The sequence below is a fragment of the Rhizomucor pusillus genome (assembly GCF_041956525.1).
Source record: "Rhizomucor pusillus strain CBS 183.67 unplaced genomic scaffold VTP01scaffold_1, whole genome shotgun sequence".
Taxonomy (NCBI): Eukaryota; Fungi; Mucoromycota; class Mucoromycetes; order Mucorales; family Lichtheimiaceae; genus Rhizomucor; species Rhizomucor pusillus.
Window position 1 is genome coordinate 357,473 of NW_027192143.1, and position 15,848 is coordinate 373,320.

The 15,848-nt window shown below is 45.4% G+C and overlaps 6 protein-coding genes across 6 annotated transcripts; all 6 read right to left on the reverse strand.

Moving 5' to 3' along the window:
* Nucleotides 1-417: 417 nt before the first annotated feature.
* On the reverse strand, nt 418-2,587 carry VTP01DRAFT_163 (uncharacterized protein; the record flags this gene model as incomplete). The annotated part of the gene is made up of 7 exons (XM_069380001.1): nt 418-564; nt 630-782; nt 838-1,077; nt 1,145-1,603; nt 1,669-1,803; nt 1,865-2,008; nt 2,060-2,587. 7 exons carry the CDS (start codon nt 2,585-2,587, stop codon nt 418-420), a joined length of 1,806 nt encoding a protein of 601 aa, XP_069244583.1.
* Nucleotides 2,588-2,896: 309 nt separating this feature from the next.
* Nucleotides 2,897-4,379, reverse strand: VTP01DRAFT_164 (uncharacterized protein; the record flags this gene model as incomplete). Its single annotated transcript, XM_069380012.1, has 9 exons — nt 2,897-3,043; nt 3,101-3,297; nt 3,357-3,444; nt 3,510-3,574; nt 3,637-3,834; nt 3,895-3,946; nt 4,006-4,205; nt 4,269-4,307; nt 4,364-4,379. The coding sequence occupies 9 exons, from the start codon at nt 4,377-4,379 to the stop codon at nt 2,897-2,899; spliced, it is 1,002 nt and encodes a 333-aa protein (XP_069244584.1).
* Nucleotides 4,380-4,890: 511 nt separating this feature from the next.
* Nucleotides 4,891-5,288, reverse strand: VTP01DRAFT_165 (40S ribosomal protein eS24; the record flags this gene model as incomplete). Its single annotated transcript, XM_069380023.1, has 2 exons — nt 4,891-5,007; nt 5,076-5,288. The coding sequence occupies 2 exons, from the start codon at nt 5,286-5,288 to the stop codon at nt 4,891-4,893; spliced, it is 330 nt and encodes a 109-aa protein (XP_069244585.1).
* A 718-nt stretch (nt 5,289-6,006) lies between these two features.
* Nucleotides 6,007-7,266, reverse strand: VTP01DRAFT_166 (uncharacterized protein; the record flags this gene model as incomplete). Its single annotated transcript, XM_069380034.1, has 1 exon — nt 6,007-7,266. The coding sequence occupies one exon, from the start codon at nt 7,264-7,266 to the stop codon at nt 6,007-6,009; it is 1,260 nt and encodes a 419-aa protein (XP_069244586.1).
* A 529-nt stretch (nt 7,267-7,795) lies between these two features.
* On the reverse strand, nt 7,796-9,905 carry VTP01DRAFT_167 (uncharacterized protein; the record flags this gene model as incomplete). Its single annotated transcript, XM_069380045.1, has 9 exons — nt 7,796-7,878; nt 7,940-8,354; nt 8,410-8,498; nt 8,563-8,629; nt 8,698-8,807; nt 8,875-9,000; nt 9,066-9,239; nt 9,308-9,399; nt 9,460-9,905. 9 exons carry the CDS (start codon nt 9,903-9,905, stop codon nt 7,796-7,798), a joined length of 1,602 nt encoding a protein of 533 aa, XP_069244587.1.
* Nucleotides 9,906-10,892: 987 nt separating this feature from the next.
* VTP01DRAFT_168 (uncharacterized protein) lies at nt 10,893-15,655 on the reverse strand (the record flags this gene model as incomplete). The annotated part of the gene is made up of 5 exons (XM_069380056.1): nt 10,893-14,350; nt 14,402-14,868; nt 14,927-15,149; nt 15,207-15,328; nt 15,381-15,655. 5 exons carry the CDS (start codon nt 15,653-15,655, stop codon nt 10,893-10,895), a joined length of 4,545 nt encoding a protein of 1,514 aa, XP_069244588.1.
* Between the last annotated feature and the right edge of the window lie 193 nt (nt 15,656-15,848).

Here is a 15,848-nt window from a genome sequence, read left to right on the forward strand (position 1 = left end):
AATGCGCGTAATCTATTGTTGCTCATTCTTTTTAGTGCCTGGGCGGTAAATGAAGTTGCGAGACAAGCCAAAGATTATTACGATTTTGTTGACTGTGACCATGGTGACCAAGCAAACCAGCTGCTTGAGGGAATAAAATAGACGTAAAAGACCAGACGAGGGAAAGAAAAAGAGAAAGTATAGTGAGCGTAAGGGGTTTAGGTGTCGTTGCCGTGGAAAAAGAGGCTTTTTCCTTGCTGCCCTGGGTCCATACATTACACAGATGCCTGCTTGCCTTTTTAAGCGTATGAATGTGTTACAAGCCTTGAACCAACTTGGAACATGGACCCTTTTTGCCCTCTGATTGTATTCGTGTTTCTTGTTAAAGTAGTATTTGCGACTATGTAAATGCAAGTGGTTCTATAATTCTATAAAGTTTTACTCTTTCTTCTCTTTCTGTTGCTCCTTTTCTAACGTATCCAGCTCCTGATCTATCTCGTCCAGCATCTTCTCTAGCTTCTTGCCTAACCGCAAGCTTGCTTTATCAGCTTCGCGATGTGTGGCTTCCTTGAGCTGCTCAATCAACTATAAAGTATTGCAGGCAATTAATACATCAAGTATCACGACAGTTCGGAAAAAGAGGTACTAACCTCCTTATAATCTTCGTGGTGGAATTTAATCTCGTTCAGCTGCGCCCGTTCTTCCAGAACATCAACCTTAGTGCGCAATTTAGCCAGGGCTTCTTGTAATTCTTGCTGTTCTTCTTCGGACAGTCTGTCGTCTGCCTTCTTGGTTTCCTCGGGCTATTCCTTAAATGTTAGTATATCAATGAAGTGTTGAAGATATCATTCGGCAAACCTTGATTTCGCGAACGAATTCGTCTCGTTTTTTAGCTTCCATCTCGTCTTCCTTTTCTTGTTGCAATCTTTTCTTTTCGGCCTCTTCGGCCTCCTGCGCTTCTCGGCGTGCTTTAGCTTCCTTCTCTTCTTGCTCCGATTCATCCTCGATCAGTTCTTGCTGCTGCTCAAGCACATCCAATTTTTGTTTGTATGTGCTCTGGCCAAGGAGTTCCAGAACTTGCAGTTCTGTCTCGTTTACCTAAAATAGAAACAATATTGATGAATTACAAAATTTCCAACGAATGGAGCATCCGAGGTGCACGTACCAAATTATCAGGCAAACTGTTAAAGGTAGCACGCAATGCATCTTCTGTAGAGACGGTTCTATCAGTGAATGAGAATGCTCTGGAAAGAATAAGCAAGGTGGGCGGAACTTGGTGGTTCAGATTGAGATCGATCCATTGAGCTAATTCATCTCGCAAGCGGCCAGGTGAGGTGCCAGTAGTTCGGATACCGCGAGCAGCGCATGCACTTTGGAGTTCCTGGATAGTAAGACTCGATATTCCTTCTCTTTGGATTACACGATCGTCAGCTTTGATCTGCCTCATCCGGTTTCTGATTTGGAATCGCAGGAAATTGTCGGTGCCGAATGCATTAATATTCATATATTTGCAAATCGAGACAAGCTGCGGTCGTGACAAGTTATCGAGTGTCAATTCATCTTCAAATTGCCTAGCAACCTTGAGAAGATCCTCTGTGGACGGTTGCTCGCCTGTCATTCGGATCTGCAGATACATCGTCTTTGTTAGTTCATTTGTGTTTTGCTTGCTGGATTGCTCTCACTGTCAACCTTTCGGAAAAAATTGGAGAAGTCTTGGGCTGCCTCTGGGTTGGAAGAGCCAGGGAAACCTGACTCTGCAATTGTCTCCTGCAAGAACTTGGCCATCTCCAGTCTAACTTTCAAAAGCTTTCGTTTCTTCTCCTCCTGTACAATGTATATCTGTTCATAGTCTGTTGAAACCAGTTTTCTGAGTCTGTGCACTGACCTCGGTCGATTTGCTTTCATAAGTACTGGGCAGCATGTTGGGGAATAGCTTAAGAGCGACAGGTAGCAACAATTCCATAAACGGAACCAATACAAAGACAGCAAAAGGGACCAGACGCATAATATCAGAAGTTGTACGACGAAGCTAAAATGTTGCTTAGTCACTGCATCCTGTAAAAGCAAAACATATTCTAACCTGTCGCGCTTCTCTTCGAGTCAACTTGCCGCCATTCAAGAGCTTCCAGGTTAATTTAGATGAAATTCGTATCTCTAGACCGAGTAGTTTTGTGCCATGCCAATAATGCACAGCTTCGTCTTTGACTTTCTGCCAAAGCGTCTTTTTAGGTTTTGTCGCGGCTGCAACTGTTCCCTCTGCAGCATTTGCATTGTTTCCGGCTGCTGCGTTGGAAGCCGGGGCAGCTTCTGCTTGTTCCTTGGCTAACCGTGCTGCGCGCGATACCATCGTAGACTCTGTATCCACAGGCAATTCTTTTGCCGAAGTATGCTGTTGCTGCTTGGCTTCTGCATCGCGCAATAACCGTAATTCTCGAGGCAAACCGCTGTGTAGTCTTCGTCTGTAGTGATATCGAACAGAGACTGGATTCCGTAAAACTCCCCTGCGTACAGCGAGACCTTCTGGAATTGCGCAATACAATGGTGTGCTGACGCCTCCGATCGGTAGCCGTGTGCAGACCGTTCGAAACGCTAAATGGATTGTGGACATTTGCAAAGTAAAGAAGGAGGAGACGTCAACTGCGCGGATTCTGCCAGACCGGGTTGGCGCGCCTTGGAAATGAGCGCAGTGACTGTTGTTGGACGACCTTCACTATGTTTCGAGGTGAATCCCGTTTATGCTTTGCCCCGTTTCCTCCTTGCCTAGAAAATGTCTGTAATTTTCCTCGAGCTAACTGTTACTGCAAACGACTATCCAGCACTCCTGACTGAGGAACATATGACACTGTTCTTTTTTGCCAAACGCATACGAGATATCTCGATTGTTTTATTTAGGCCAATAAAGAGCGGGTAAAATGAACTATACGCGACGACCAAAGCCGATTCGCTTGTTATCATTGTCATAGACGGAAACATATTGCTGTAAGAACCCGTAGCCTAGAATGACATCGACGAATGGCGGCGATTCGTAGAGATAAGTGTAGCAGTAGTCAGCACCATTCGGAGACTATTTTGGGAGATTCAGATGGTGATAGAGAAAAAGTTCATTTCCACTGTTACTTACAAACTGGGGCGTATCGAGTACAATGTACTCCTCAGGTTCGATGGTGAAGTCGTGGCCCCCGATGGTGAAAGTAAGAGGTGGTAGCGACTGCGTGTTGCAAGGGACTAGATACTGTCCAGTAAAGTCTATGCGAAGGTCCTCTGCCTGACCTAGCGCATAATTGAGGATCGGTGGCGGCAAGAATATCAAAGTAGATCCTGCATAAAACTAGATAAATAGGAGCAATCCAACTTAAAATTGTTTCTTGTGAGCTTACCTGTGTCAACAAGTGCCGGCAATCCCGGAGAGAAAGGCATCGATTCGTTACCGACGGCGATTGCATCCACGTCGACTGCCCAGTATTCCTATGTTCGTTACTTGTGAATATTTGTCGCAGATTCAATAGTCTGAAAATTGCAATAGTATTTACAGAGAAGTTTGGATCCTGAGTAATGGGGACGTATTGAATATCACCTTGGACGGCAGACATGTTCACTATTCATTTCACAAGTTAGTATTTACAGATTGAATCTACAGCGCTGCATGTTCGGATTCACCGCCGCCAAAAGTGATGTCGCCATTGATGCGGCTGTTTCTGGGACCTTCTTGTCCCAGAAACGGCTTAAAATAGATAGAAAAGACGTTCTGATCAATAATGCCGTCCTCATACATAGTTGTGACCAGTGTCGGTATTACAGCCTGGTCTGGATTGTTGTACTTGCTAAGTACGTCAGGACCCAATCCCATAATTCCATCTAAAAATCGACAATTAATGCATAAACGCACGAATTTTCTCTGTCAGTTTTGGGACTGACCTGCGCCGTCCATTGTAAGCTCGCCATCGTTAAAGTCCGAAATGGCGAAATTCTACATGAACGTCAACACGCAAAATCTCTTGAATTTCTTTCGTTTTGGTATCAACTAACAGCATTAGGAATGGAAATATTGCCTTCTAACGTGATGGTATCCTGTGCAAAATATCCGCGAGCAAAACCTTCGCCGTACCGGATACTGAAAGGCATGTTTGTCACCTTGAAGCTGGTGGACGCCGTTGGTTGCATTGTATGCGGTGGGAAACCGCAGTACCGTCCACATCCTTCAAGCGGCACCCACGTCGCCGAAGATCCTGCAACCACGCTACGTCAGTAGACCAGAATATAATGGATATCCCGTACATGGTATATTTCACCTGTATCAAGCAGCAGTGTGAAAGGTTGCGGCGGAGTACCTGAAGAGAACGTTGCTTAGATCACACATAGTAATCTGGAATACATGAGTTATTACCAATGGAAATGTTCATCAAGTACTGCGTCGTAGATTGTATAAGCGTCAATGAAAAAATCTAAGCTAGTATAATGTATCCTGCTTCCATCTCACCGCAAGATCGACGTTCTCCAGCGGCACATCAACTAGAGCGCCCAAGCGTTGTCTACCAGCTGACATCATGCGAACACTTTTCCTGTCAACTGCGACGAACGGTATCGAAACAAAATTGCTGGCTGCAATGAAACTCGTTGCAAATGCCGCGGAAAGCGACAATAAAGTAACAAATGATGGCATAGCACAGGAGAGTAACAAGCAAAGAGGACCAACAGACAATAAGAACAGAGGAAAGAGAAAAAGAGAATGAGAATGAACGAAATTCGCTCGACACTCCCGTAAATAGTAGGTTTCCCTCAAACTGGTAGGAAAGAAATATATGACGCTGCATCCAAGAAATGTAATGCTCCCGTTCTGATTTGAATTCCTGCCAAATCCGCATTTTGATAAGAGGCAAAATGTGTTTAATGATGAAATCAACAATTCGACTCTTATTTCTTGCCAGCAGAAGCAGCCTTGACCTTCTTGGTGCCGCGGAACTTCTTGGCACGGTTCTTCTTTTCCTTGCGCTGCTTGCGACCACCCTTGGGAGCTTCAGCCAAACCAATCTATGATTAACCACAATATATTTAGCATCGTTGTCCTTGCTGCTGTGTGATCGTCGTTTAAAACATACTCTGACAAGACGGTACTTGGGCTCGAACTTCTTCAAGGATTCGACAGAGTCGTAGATAAGACCGAAGCCAGTGGTCTTTCCACCACCGAACTGGGTCTTGAAGCCAAAGACGGAAACGACATCCTTTTCGGCCTTGTACATCTTGGCAAGCTTCTCACGAAGCTCGTCGCGGGAAATGGTAGGACGGCCAGGGTGAATAACGTCGACTACCATTTGTCTGCGCTGAAGAAGGCGGTTCGTCATGAATTTACGAGTGCGGATTGTCACAGTCGCGTCGGCCTATAATTCGCAAGTGTACCGGCTGTCAGTCATGTCCTCAACGTCCAGGTGCGAAATTCACGATGGCAGAATGCATATGTTCACCACCCCCATATATCCCACAATAATCCATCCATCCATTCAATCATTCATCGGTCATCTATCTGTCGTTCCTTCATCCTCCTGCCCATCTTCTATATATGCCTACCATTTTGCGTGAAACGAAAGAGGGAGTTCATATCCGTGCTGCAAGAGGCCCAAATGCTCCTGCCACGCCGGTGTTCCAATTCGGTAGATCAATCTACCGACACTGCTTTAGCAACTTGTATCCTGGCCACTTCAAGCTACTCTCGCCTATCTAAAGATCATTAATCAAATTTATCTGTGAATGTAAAACACGTTATGTAAAGGAGATAAGAAAATTTTTACAAAAGCAAATTACAGGAATGAGCAAGTAGAAGGAAGTCTAAGGTTGAGAGCCAAAGGAAGGTTACATTTGATGTTTATGGGTGTACAAGTTACAGACACATTATGCACAAGCAAGCAAAGGGAAAATGCGTTTATTGTTGTTGGTTGTATAGTAAAATGTTGCGAGGGCATGTGCTTGTGCATGTTTACGTGTCTGTGTCTGTGTGCGCGTGTGTGTTTTGGGCTGGGGAAGGAGGGAAACAGTTTATAAACAGAGTACTTTGGCAGGCACAGTAAATCCATGCTCAGGGTCGGCAGGGTCGCTTGCAGTGAAAGGTGGAGAGATAACGGCAAAGACGGTACCTTCAGATTTGCCTTTACTGGCAGCCTTCATTCGATCACCGTTGAACTCTGCAACGCCTTCCTCTATCGTTAATGTCGTCACAGGCAATTCTTGGCCTTTGATTGCCAGGTTCAGCTTGGCAGCCCGTGTTATAATATTTTGTATCTTCTTTTCTACACCGGCATCCTTGTTCGTTTGATTGCAAAGCTGTGCAATTTGGTCAACGAGATCTTGGATAATTTTGTCAATAGCATCCTTGACACTTTGTGCCTCATCATCAAGCTGTTTTACAGCTAGCGCGCTCATTTGCTGTCGTAACCGTGCAGCCCACTCTGAATTGCGCTTTTGCATCCAACCTTGCACTTGGCTGAAAGCTTCGTTCACAGACAGACCAGGATGAATAGGCTGTGAAAGTATCCGTTCTATGATAGTTTCTACAATAAACTTTTCAACAAGTAGGCCGAGGTAGCCCGAATCCAGTTCCACAGTCGCGTCGCTCTCGTCCTTTGTGTCGTCCGTTTCCAGCAATTTCTTTCGGAGAGCATCTACCAGGTCAGGCCATCGTTGCTCAACAAACTCTGTGCAGGCTTTCCGATTCAACTTGGATCGTAAGCTCATGCACATGTTGCTAATTTGGCTCAGCAGATGGCTGGTTTCGACTTGTATCGTGGAGAGATCGTCATCTGTGGCACGGATTTGACGCAAATATGAATAGTAATTTGCCTCCATTTTGTTGTATTCTTGCTTCTTTTTCTCCAGGTCAGCTTGCAGAGCGTGATAGGAGGTCCTCAGTCTCTCGGCTTCGAGTCTTTGCTGATCCAACTCAAACTGCATTGATTGTAGTGCTCGTTCGTACGTGTCTCGTTCCTTTTGTTGCTTTTCTGTCATTGCCTCGATATACTGTTCCTTTTCGTTTTCTATACGTTCCACAATCTCTTTATGCATCATTAGCGACTCCTTGAGTGAGCTGATATAGAGATCGGCATCGGACGGATTCTCCATCCAGGACGCGGTGGATAGTCGTTTGCGCGGATTATTTTTGTTGGCTGTGGATTCAGTTTCTGCTGCAGAGTCTTGCGTCGGCTCGCTCTCTTCCATTTCGACGTCCTTCTCATCGGCTTTTACCAGGCTTTCTACAATAGTCTCTTGCTCGATTGTATCTTCTGTCTTTCTAGTGTCCATCGTCGAGACAAAGTGAGTGGAAACTTCAGGTGCGGGATTATCCGCATCAAGTCCCAATCTGGTTAGACGCCCCCAAATTGAGTATATGCTGGTGTAAAATTGATCACGTCAATCTGCAAGAGGGACTGTGCTTCTCGTCTTGTGGATATCGGCTTTTTAGGCTTTATTTGCAGGTCATGCCCTTCCAAAAAACTTATGCCTTTGCTCTTAACGTTTTTGGTATATCTCGATCATTTTGCATATCTCTTCGCAAACCGAATTGTTAGGAAACGTTCTAATCGTACATAGACTGTAGACAAAAGACAACCGTGATAGCTTGAGCTATGATGTCTCTTGCAGCGGCAAATTTCCTGTAAGTGACCTCTCCTTCTTATATCATTTTCACGGATGCAACGGCTTTGCAAAAGAAAATAGGAGTGGATGCTGACAAGGATTACATTACACTGTACATTATTAAAGAAATGTCTACAAAGGAGATTGTCTTTGCTGTCAGGAGAAAGCAAGGAGAGGGACAGCCATGGGAATTGCATTACTGTTTTACTTTTTTAAGGGATAAATCGTCAGAAAAGACCACAGTCTCAGAGTCAGAGTCTCCATCGTGATAGAGCGTAACTGTATAAAGTTACCGTTGTCAGTCTGCGTTTGCAAAAGAGTATCAAAGCAGACTGCTTACCTGAATTGAACTTTGAAAATGGATTACTTGCATCGGTATCAACAGCAACGTCGTTGTCAAGATCCAAACTCACGCTATCATGTATTGGACGGGTTGGATTCTGCAACGACGCGTTTGGAATAATGGGCGGTGTCATGTGCCTCAAAAGCGCAAACTTGATGTTTTTGAAAAAGGGGTGTGCCTTGATGTCGCTTGCGCCAGCTACGGAGCCCAGCCGCGAGTCTTCATGCTTATCGAGCAAACGACGTACAAGGTTCTTACAATTATTGGATACCGCCTGCGGCTCCCTCTTGCGTGGATTGTTATTGCTTTTAAAATAGTGCGACGAGGATCTTTCGGGGAAAACAACGTCTTTGTGTATAATCTTGGAAAATGTCTCATTTCGTGTGGCGCCTTTGAATGGTGTAGTTCCATACTATGACCTAATTGTCAACTTTGTGATAAAACCAGCAGAATTTACATGTATCTACCAGCATCTCAAATATCAAAATACCGAGTGTCCACCAGTCAACAGCGCACGTGTGTCCGCATCCACGAATAACTTCAGGAGCAATGTATTCTATATTGATTTCATTGTCTTTAGTTTCAGAGAACGACAGTATAGGATTTATCGGCAAGCAAACCTTCTGTTCCTACGAAACTATTCGTTCTCAAATGCGCAATACATGTCTTGGTATCGATCGACGGCGGCTACAGTTGCGATGGCGTTGGATCACTCCATTTGCTTTCTTTGTTTTAAATAGTGAGGAATTACTTACGATATTTGGAGAAGTTGATTTTACAACTGTTGGAGGACAAGGTGGATGCGACTGCTTACTCAGGTCAAAATCTGTAAGCATAAGATGTCCACTTTGATGCAAAAGTATATCTACGAGCACATTTTCAATAAGGAGATTGTACGAATTAATAGTTCTTTGGATTTCAGTGTGGCATACTTTCTGGTTTGAGATCCCTGTATATGAAGCCCTGAAGATGCAGATACTCTAGAGCTGCAGTTACTTCAGCAGCATAGAATTTTGCCCCTTCTTCGTTAAGGCACCGCCCTGGTCGTGCCTGAAGTGCTACAAGAGAAAGCAAGCTTAAGGTCAGCAAAGTAACAATACTTGTTTTATCCTCCTGCATTTACCTCGAAAGAACTCGCCACCGACGCAGTATTCGGTAACAAAATACAAGTAATCTTGGCTCTGAAACGAATGGTATAATGTGACTATAAATGGATGGTTTGCGCTCGCAAGGATCTCTTGCTCAGCAAGCACCCTTTTGATCTTGTTACGGCGTATCATTTCTTTCTTTGATAAGACTTATTTGAACAATCCAGTCAGATGACTCTAGCAGCAACTGGGAATATAAAAGAAAGATAAATCTTACCTTTCATTGCCAGCAGTTTTTCTGTCCCTTTTTGCTTAACAAGGTATACTTTTCCTACGTCTCCTCGTCCGAGCAATCGTATTTTTGAAAAGCTATTTTTAACGCCGAGTCAATTTCGGTAAAAATGTGGCAAACAATGCCGCATACTCTACCTGCTGGGTCCGACCTGCACCTCGCGAACCTTGACGCTGTTGGCAGCGTAAGAGCGCCGAATCATTTTCCAACGATACTGTGATGAGCTGTCACTGACTGCCGTGTCGCTTGTTGCTAATGTATGTGTGGATGACATGCCCATGGCGCGCAAGTGCGGCACAGGAGGAGGTGAAGGCTCCTTATGTTGATGCATCATCTTATTGGCATTAGGGGCAGACGCGATCCTGCGAACTTGCTTCTTCGCGGCCGGTGCCACTTTCTCCCCGTGGTTGAACCAGCTATTGCTCTTGAAGCATTTTTGGTGAGAAACATCATCGAAATTCGTAGGTATGGTAAAGACCGTTGGGACGGTGTCAGTGGTGGCAGTGGATGATCGCGTAAACCACCGAGAACGCGTATGTCGCTGCGTTGCTGCGGCCTCTGGTGGCGAGGGACTCGAGTTCATCTAAGATATGAAGAAAAGGACAAAATATGAGATAAAAGGGCAAGACACAAAGTTGTATATATAACCTGATCCTATTTCACCCCTTTTTCATTGATCTTTTTTGTAGTTTGTAATTTTCTTTTGATCAGCAGGGACCCCCCCAAAAGTTAACGCCCCCTTATTGCTTTATGCTTGTATTTGTTCCTATATGAGAGGTTGGTACAGCTCGTTGTTACTCCATCTGACTCCCATGTATTGCCAAGGGACGATTTATGTGGCAGTTTGCTACCAACAGTACAAAGACTTTAGAATCTGTTGCCTTGAACAGCCATCCCCCATTCCCTGAAAGAAGGGAAGAGGGAAATGTAAAAACAAGCGTGCGTTTCGACATGCTATCAAGTAAGGAGAGCGGTTCCAACTGATGGCGGAAAGAAAAGAGATCTGCAGCCCTCGTACTCTTTCAATGCGTTGTTTGCATTTTTCCATTTTGTGTGAATAATAGATACAGAGAATCCTTATGTAGTATTGTATCGGTGCTTTTGATAACGAACGAAAAAATACTTTTACAACGTAATGGGATGAAGAAATATATTTGCATTCATATGTAAGATAAATCAATGTGAGATAGATTGCATTCCAAGGATCCATCGTAAAGAAGAAAAGTCAACATAAATATATTAACCTGTTGACTTTATTCTCTTTACCTATTAAAGCTTAGCTGTGATAATTTCATGAAAGCATGGGCCATTTTGTCCTATCTTCCCCCAACTGCGCATTAATGATCGTTGACTGAAATGACTCAAGTCAGCTACGGCATATGCGTGCCACCCAATAGCCTATTACTTGGCATTTCTACTTATCAACGTCTTTGGCATTTTTCAAAGATAGAAACAATTCTGAAACTCTCGTAAATTGCACGTAAGGATGCTAAATTAACCAAAGAATACAGAATACAAATGTAAAAAGAAAGCTATATCGACACCGAATATATGAAAACTACTATAAGGACTATGAAAACCATGACTCCCAATTGCCTTGGTTCGCAGAGTCACCAGCGTCGTCGCTATTGAGCAAGTCGGCAACCTTTGTTACGGAAGGCGACGATTCAGTTTTCGGCCTTGGTTGTGATTCTGGTTGCGGTGGCGCTTGAGGTGGCGTTTGCGGACCCGTTGCAGTGAGCGGTAGCTGTGGTGGTTCCTCTGGACGCGCAGAGGGGAAGGCGATGGATGACGAATCAGCGGTAGGTGGCTGTTGCGGATGGATGTTAGGATGCGGACTCGGGTGGGGCTGACTGTGAGGATGTGCCGGATGATGTGCAGGAGGGAGTGGATATGCTGGAGAAGGTGCATGACTTCCGTACGCAGCTCCATAGCTGTGTACCTGACTGGGTGGATGTGCCCCAGGGGCAGGCGGCGGCGGTGGTGCTGTAAAGTATCCAACGTTGGAACCCATAGGACCATACATTGCAGGAGATGATTTCTGCTCACTGGTCAACGGAGACGGAAATGGCAAGTTTTGCAGCACCTGGAAATGTGCCTTTGTAGATGCATTGCTGTAAGCAGTATCTTCACCTTGGATTTCGGTTTGATATCGCCGTCCAACGATCTCGTCCAACTGCATTTTCGTGCTATTATTCACGTAGAAATTGCGAACCTGGGTGGCGGTCTTGGTCTTTAATATGCTTGCTATTTTTTCCCAGTCTCGACCATACAGCTCTAGACATCGCTTCAATTCATTGCGCTCTGAAACTGACCAATACGACGAATAGGTCGGTTTTCGAGTCGTTGCTTCCGCTGATACTGATGTCCGACCGAGTTTTCGACCACCTTGGCTTGCAAAGCCTGTCTCCATCCAATCCACAGTTGCCTCATCATCAGGCATTTTTCCTGAAGCAGATCTTATACGTCTTCGTCGACCAACAGGGCCCGTTGCCAAAGAAGAGCGCGATTGTCTACCTTCTTCAAGCTGTATTGATAAAGTTCTTGTATGCTTCGGTGCTCCCATTTGGCACAAGCCCACGAGGGCGGCCGCTGCATTTTCCTCTTCGGCGTTTAGCTCGGATCTGCTTTCAGTGTCCTCAGATCCTTCGTTGAATGCATTCGGTCCGTATTTGCGCTTATGATTGTGGTAGAAATTGCGGCATTGATCTTCAGTCTTCGTGCCTACCATGGAAGCAACCTGAGCAAAGTTGCGTCCATGCATCTTGAACGCTTCAACGGCAGTCTCTTTGTCTTTCTCGGTCCATTTGGCTGTCGTCGCCACTTTGCTCTCGCCACTTTCAGAGTCATCAATACCCTCCTCGTCCTCATCGCCAGGTAGAACAAGGGATGTATCACTGGTTGTCTTCGGCGAACGTCCTTTACGCCTTGGAATCCGCCGCCTATCTCGGACCTTTTCTATGTCTTCTGCAAACGGTGTGGAACTTGTTCCTGATTGCGGACGTCGTCCTCGTCGACGCTCATGTACACTGTCCCAATATGCATTTGCTTCTTCTAAATCTTTCAACTCACGCGTTTTTCGCTCCGTTTCCTTCTCCTTCGCCTTTCGAGATACTTGTGCTTCACCAATATCCGTCATCAATGCTGATCCTTTGCTCTTCGCCTTTCTCGTTGTCGTGGAAGTGCCACTTGTAGCACGACGAACGGCGGCAGCCAGCTTGTCACGTCGTTTACCGGCTTTGCCTCTACGTCCTTTGCTAACCAAAGCCTTAAAATCGATTTTCGTCTTCTTTCGATAATAGAACAAGACACATTGCGATGCAGTCTTTGTCTTGACAGCTGCAGCAATCTTGTCGAACTGCTTCGGATACTGCATGTAGCTTTCCATAAAAGCGGTCATTTCCTGCTGTGTCCATATATCCTCCGTATCCGGTCCAGTGTGATAATACGAGAGCGGATCCTTGACGAGACCACTGCGATCATCATAAGTTTGCATCCGCTCCTTTACGTCCAGAACCATTGCAGGAATATTTGCTGTTGTCTTTGCTGCTCTCAGTTCGGGATTGCGCATATCAGCCGACTCCAAGGATTGGATAATCTCCAACAATTCCGCTTCAGAGCGAGCAGCATCGGACGTCCAAGGTCCCTTTTGAGGTCCACCGTATGGAGTAGCCGGTCCGTCGGACGAAAATCGTAGCGCGTCGTAATCACCATTGAAAATAATACCATCTACATACTCGCCGACTTCTTCCTCACTGCGTTTGCGAGAGCTGGTTCTGTAGGTGTACTTTTCAGAACTCCTCTTTTCATGTTCGCGTATTCGATCCAGTGCCAAGTTCCTTTGTTTCCATTGCTCGTACAGTGCCTTGTACTCCCTTTTCAGTCGTAGCTCCTTCTTCCTCAACATCTTTTTCTTCTCTGCGAGGCGGCTTGCGATGGCTGCTTTATATTTCTCAAATGCCTTGACATTTTCCTTGTAACATGGATACTCGTCGATTTGTGTATATAAAGGTTTGCTCCATGTGTCCACATTAGACCAATTCTCGGGATTATCCGGTTTTCCTTGCCATCCTCCAATCATTACTGAGTTCTGTTTTGCCAATTCTTGATTTTCTTTCAATAACTTTTCGCATAACAAATCATCAGCATCGTCTGCTTGTCTCGCTTGATTGATCAAAAGCTGAGGACGTTTGCGCATGATAGGAGGTGGCTTTAGGGATAGCTCTTCAATGTCGGTCGTGCGGGTTTGACTGCTTTCTTCAATTACTTGCAGTGCCTGCTGCTGAGCTGCTTCTTCTTTCAAAACTTGTCGAGCATCAATCAAATCTAACTCATCACTGTTCTCTTCTTTCGGGATTACTTGCTCAATTTCTGCTTCTGATGACAATGTGCTTTCCGCTTGACGCTGTTGCTGTTGCTGTTGCTGTTGTTGTTGTTGTTGTTGTTGTTGTTTGACGGCTTCTTCCCTTCTGGTCATTGCTTCTAACATTTCTTCATACATAGAAATATCGTTCTCAATCTGTCCAATTCGCTCAACAATTTCTTGTTGTGTCATCATCTTTGATTCTTTGGATTGTTTCTCGGGAGCCTCGGCCTCCTCATGTACTGACTTCTCCTTTCCTAGATCTGTCGTAACCACTTCAGTACTTGTCTGTACTGGAACGGTTTCAATTTTGGTCTCTGCTTCGCTCGGAGGTTTCGTTTCAGGTTCATTTGCCACTGTCTCTGTAACGGTCAATGAAATATTTTCTGCCGTTGGCACCTTTTTCACGGCCATTGTTGATTCTGATGGAGGCACTGTCTCTCCTTCACCGTTATCCACACGATTTGCATCAACTCCCTTGACCTTTGTTTCAATTGTTTGGTCCTCGGATGGGTTCTCGACTTGTTCCACTCGAGATGGTTTATCTTCATGCGATCGCTGATCCTCTTCAATGGTCCTTTCTTCCTTCTCGACTGCAGGTTTTGTGTGTTTATCAGCTGCACTCACAATACTTGAAGCAACAGATGAAGTTGAACGCACGTTTTCTGTTATTTTACGTCAGTAACGTATGGATTTCTGGGCAATGTATAACTGACCTTCGACTTCCGTTGAAATCGGCTTCTCCTGCTTGTTAATATCTGCCCTTTCCGTTTTTTCGACTTCTCCGCCATCACGACGATCATCTGATCGATTTTCCTCACGATTCCTTGACCACGGCATCTGTCCACTAACGAAACTGCCGCTTCTCGGACTGTGTTCTGAGCGATCTCGATCTCGATCACGCCCTAGACTAGAGCCACCAGCCGGGCCCCAAGATCGCCCTGGTCTTCCTCTGTATCTATCCATATCCGGTAGGCCTGCGCTTCGCGGGCCTGGTCGATAATAATCACGATCATCCATTCTGTCACGATCGTAGTAAGGTACGTGAGGACCAGCCGGTGACGGTGGAATATCCCTGTCTCGATTACGGTCGGGTCGATAAGAATCTCCTCCAAAAGAAGGGTATGGTGGAATAGAAAGAGGTGGCACTGGGCTGTATGTTGGAGGATCGTATCGCATATAACTACATTGTGGTTTAGGATCTGCAATCAATCTAACAGACTCCTATTTATATAACATACGGATCTCTGTCACGGCCTCGTCTATCCAAATCCCGCCATCTGTCTTCGTCACGATATCTTCGTTCGCGTTCGCGCTCTCGGTCCCGCCAGTCCATATATCGAGGAGGAGGTGGTGTATATGTATCCGATATTGCCCCTGTTACCCTAGAATCATCCTTGGCATCGCTGCTGAATGCTGATGATGCGGATGATTTTGGATCTTTCAGACGGTCGGTACTGGATACTGATACAACCGGTTAATCTATCATACTTGCAAACACAGTGCTTTTGGCAAATATACCTTCACGGCGTAGGGGTGCTAAGCTAGACGACTTTGGGTAATCTCTCGGTGGTGCAGACGGTAGATTGTAATGGTGAGGTGGAGGCGGATCGTCGCGGTAATATGGAGGATAACGAGTGTCCCTTCAGTCGCAGATCAGCAACGTCCTTGGTCGAATGTTACAATTCATAATACCTTTCTCGACTCCGAGGTATGTATCTGTCATCTCTAGGAGGAAGCGAAGGTCGTTCTCGTTCCCTGTCCCGATCTCTGTCTCGATCTCTGTCTCTTATATCTCGGTAATCGTCGAGCGAGGCCGACATTGCGCTTCTGCTGGGCCGATAGCTGTATGGATCATATCTAGTATAGCGCTGCGGCGGGAATCGACCGTCGCTGTATGGTGGTGATCTGGATCTGGAACGTGATCGTGATTGCGTTCCACGCGACGATGCCGAGCCTGCTACGCTCATATCAGTAGGTTACTGAGAAGTAGTACGCCAAACCGAAATTAAGCGTATGACAATTTCCTGTGACGTCAATGGCCAATCCAAATTGGGGTTTTGAGACAGCGACATAACGAAGATATCTTCCGGTGACATGCATTTTATTATTGTATTTTTCTGTTTGACTGATATAGCTAAGGATCAAGAGTACCAATGTCAG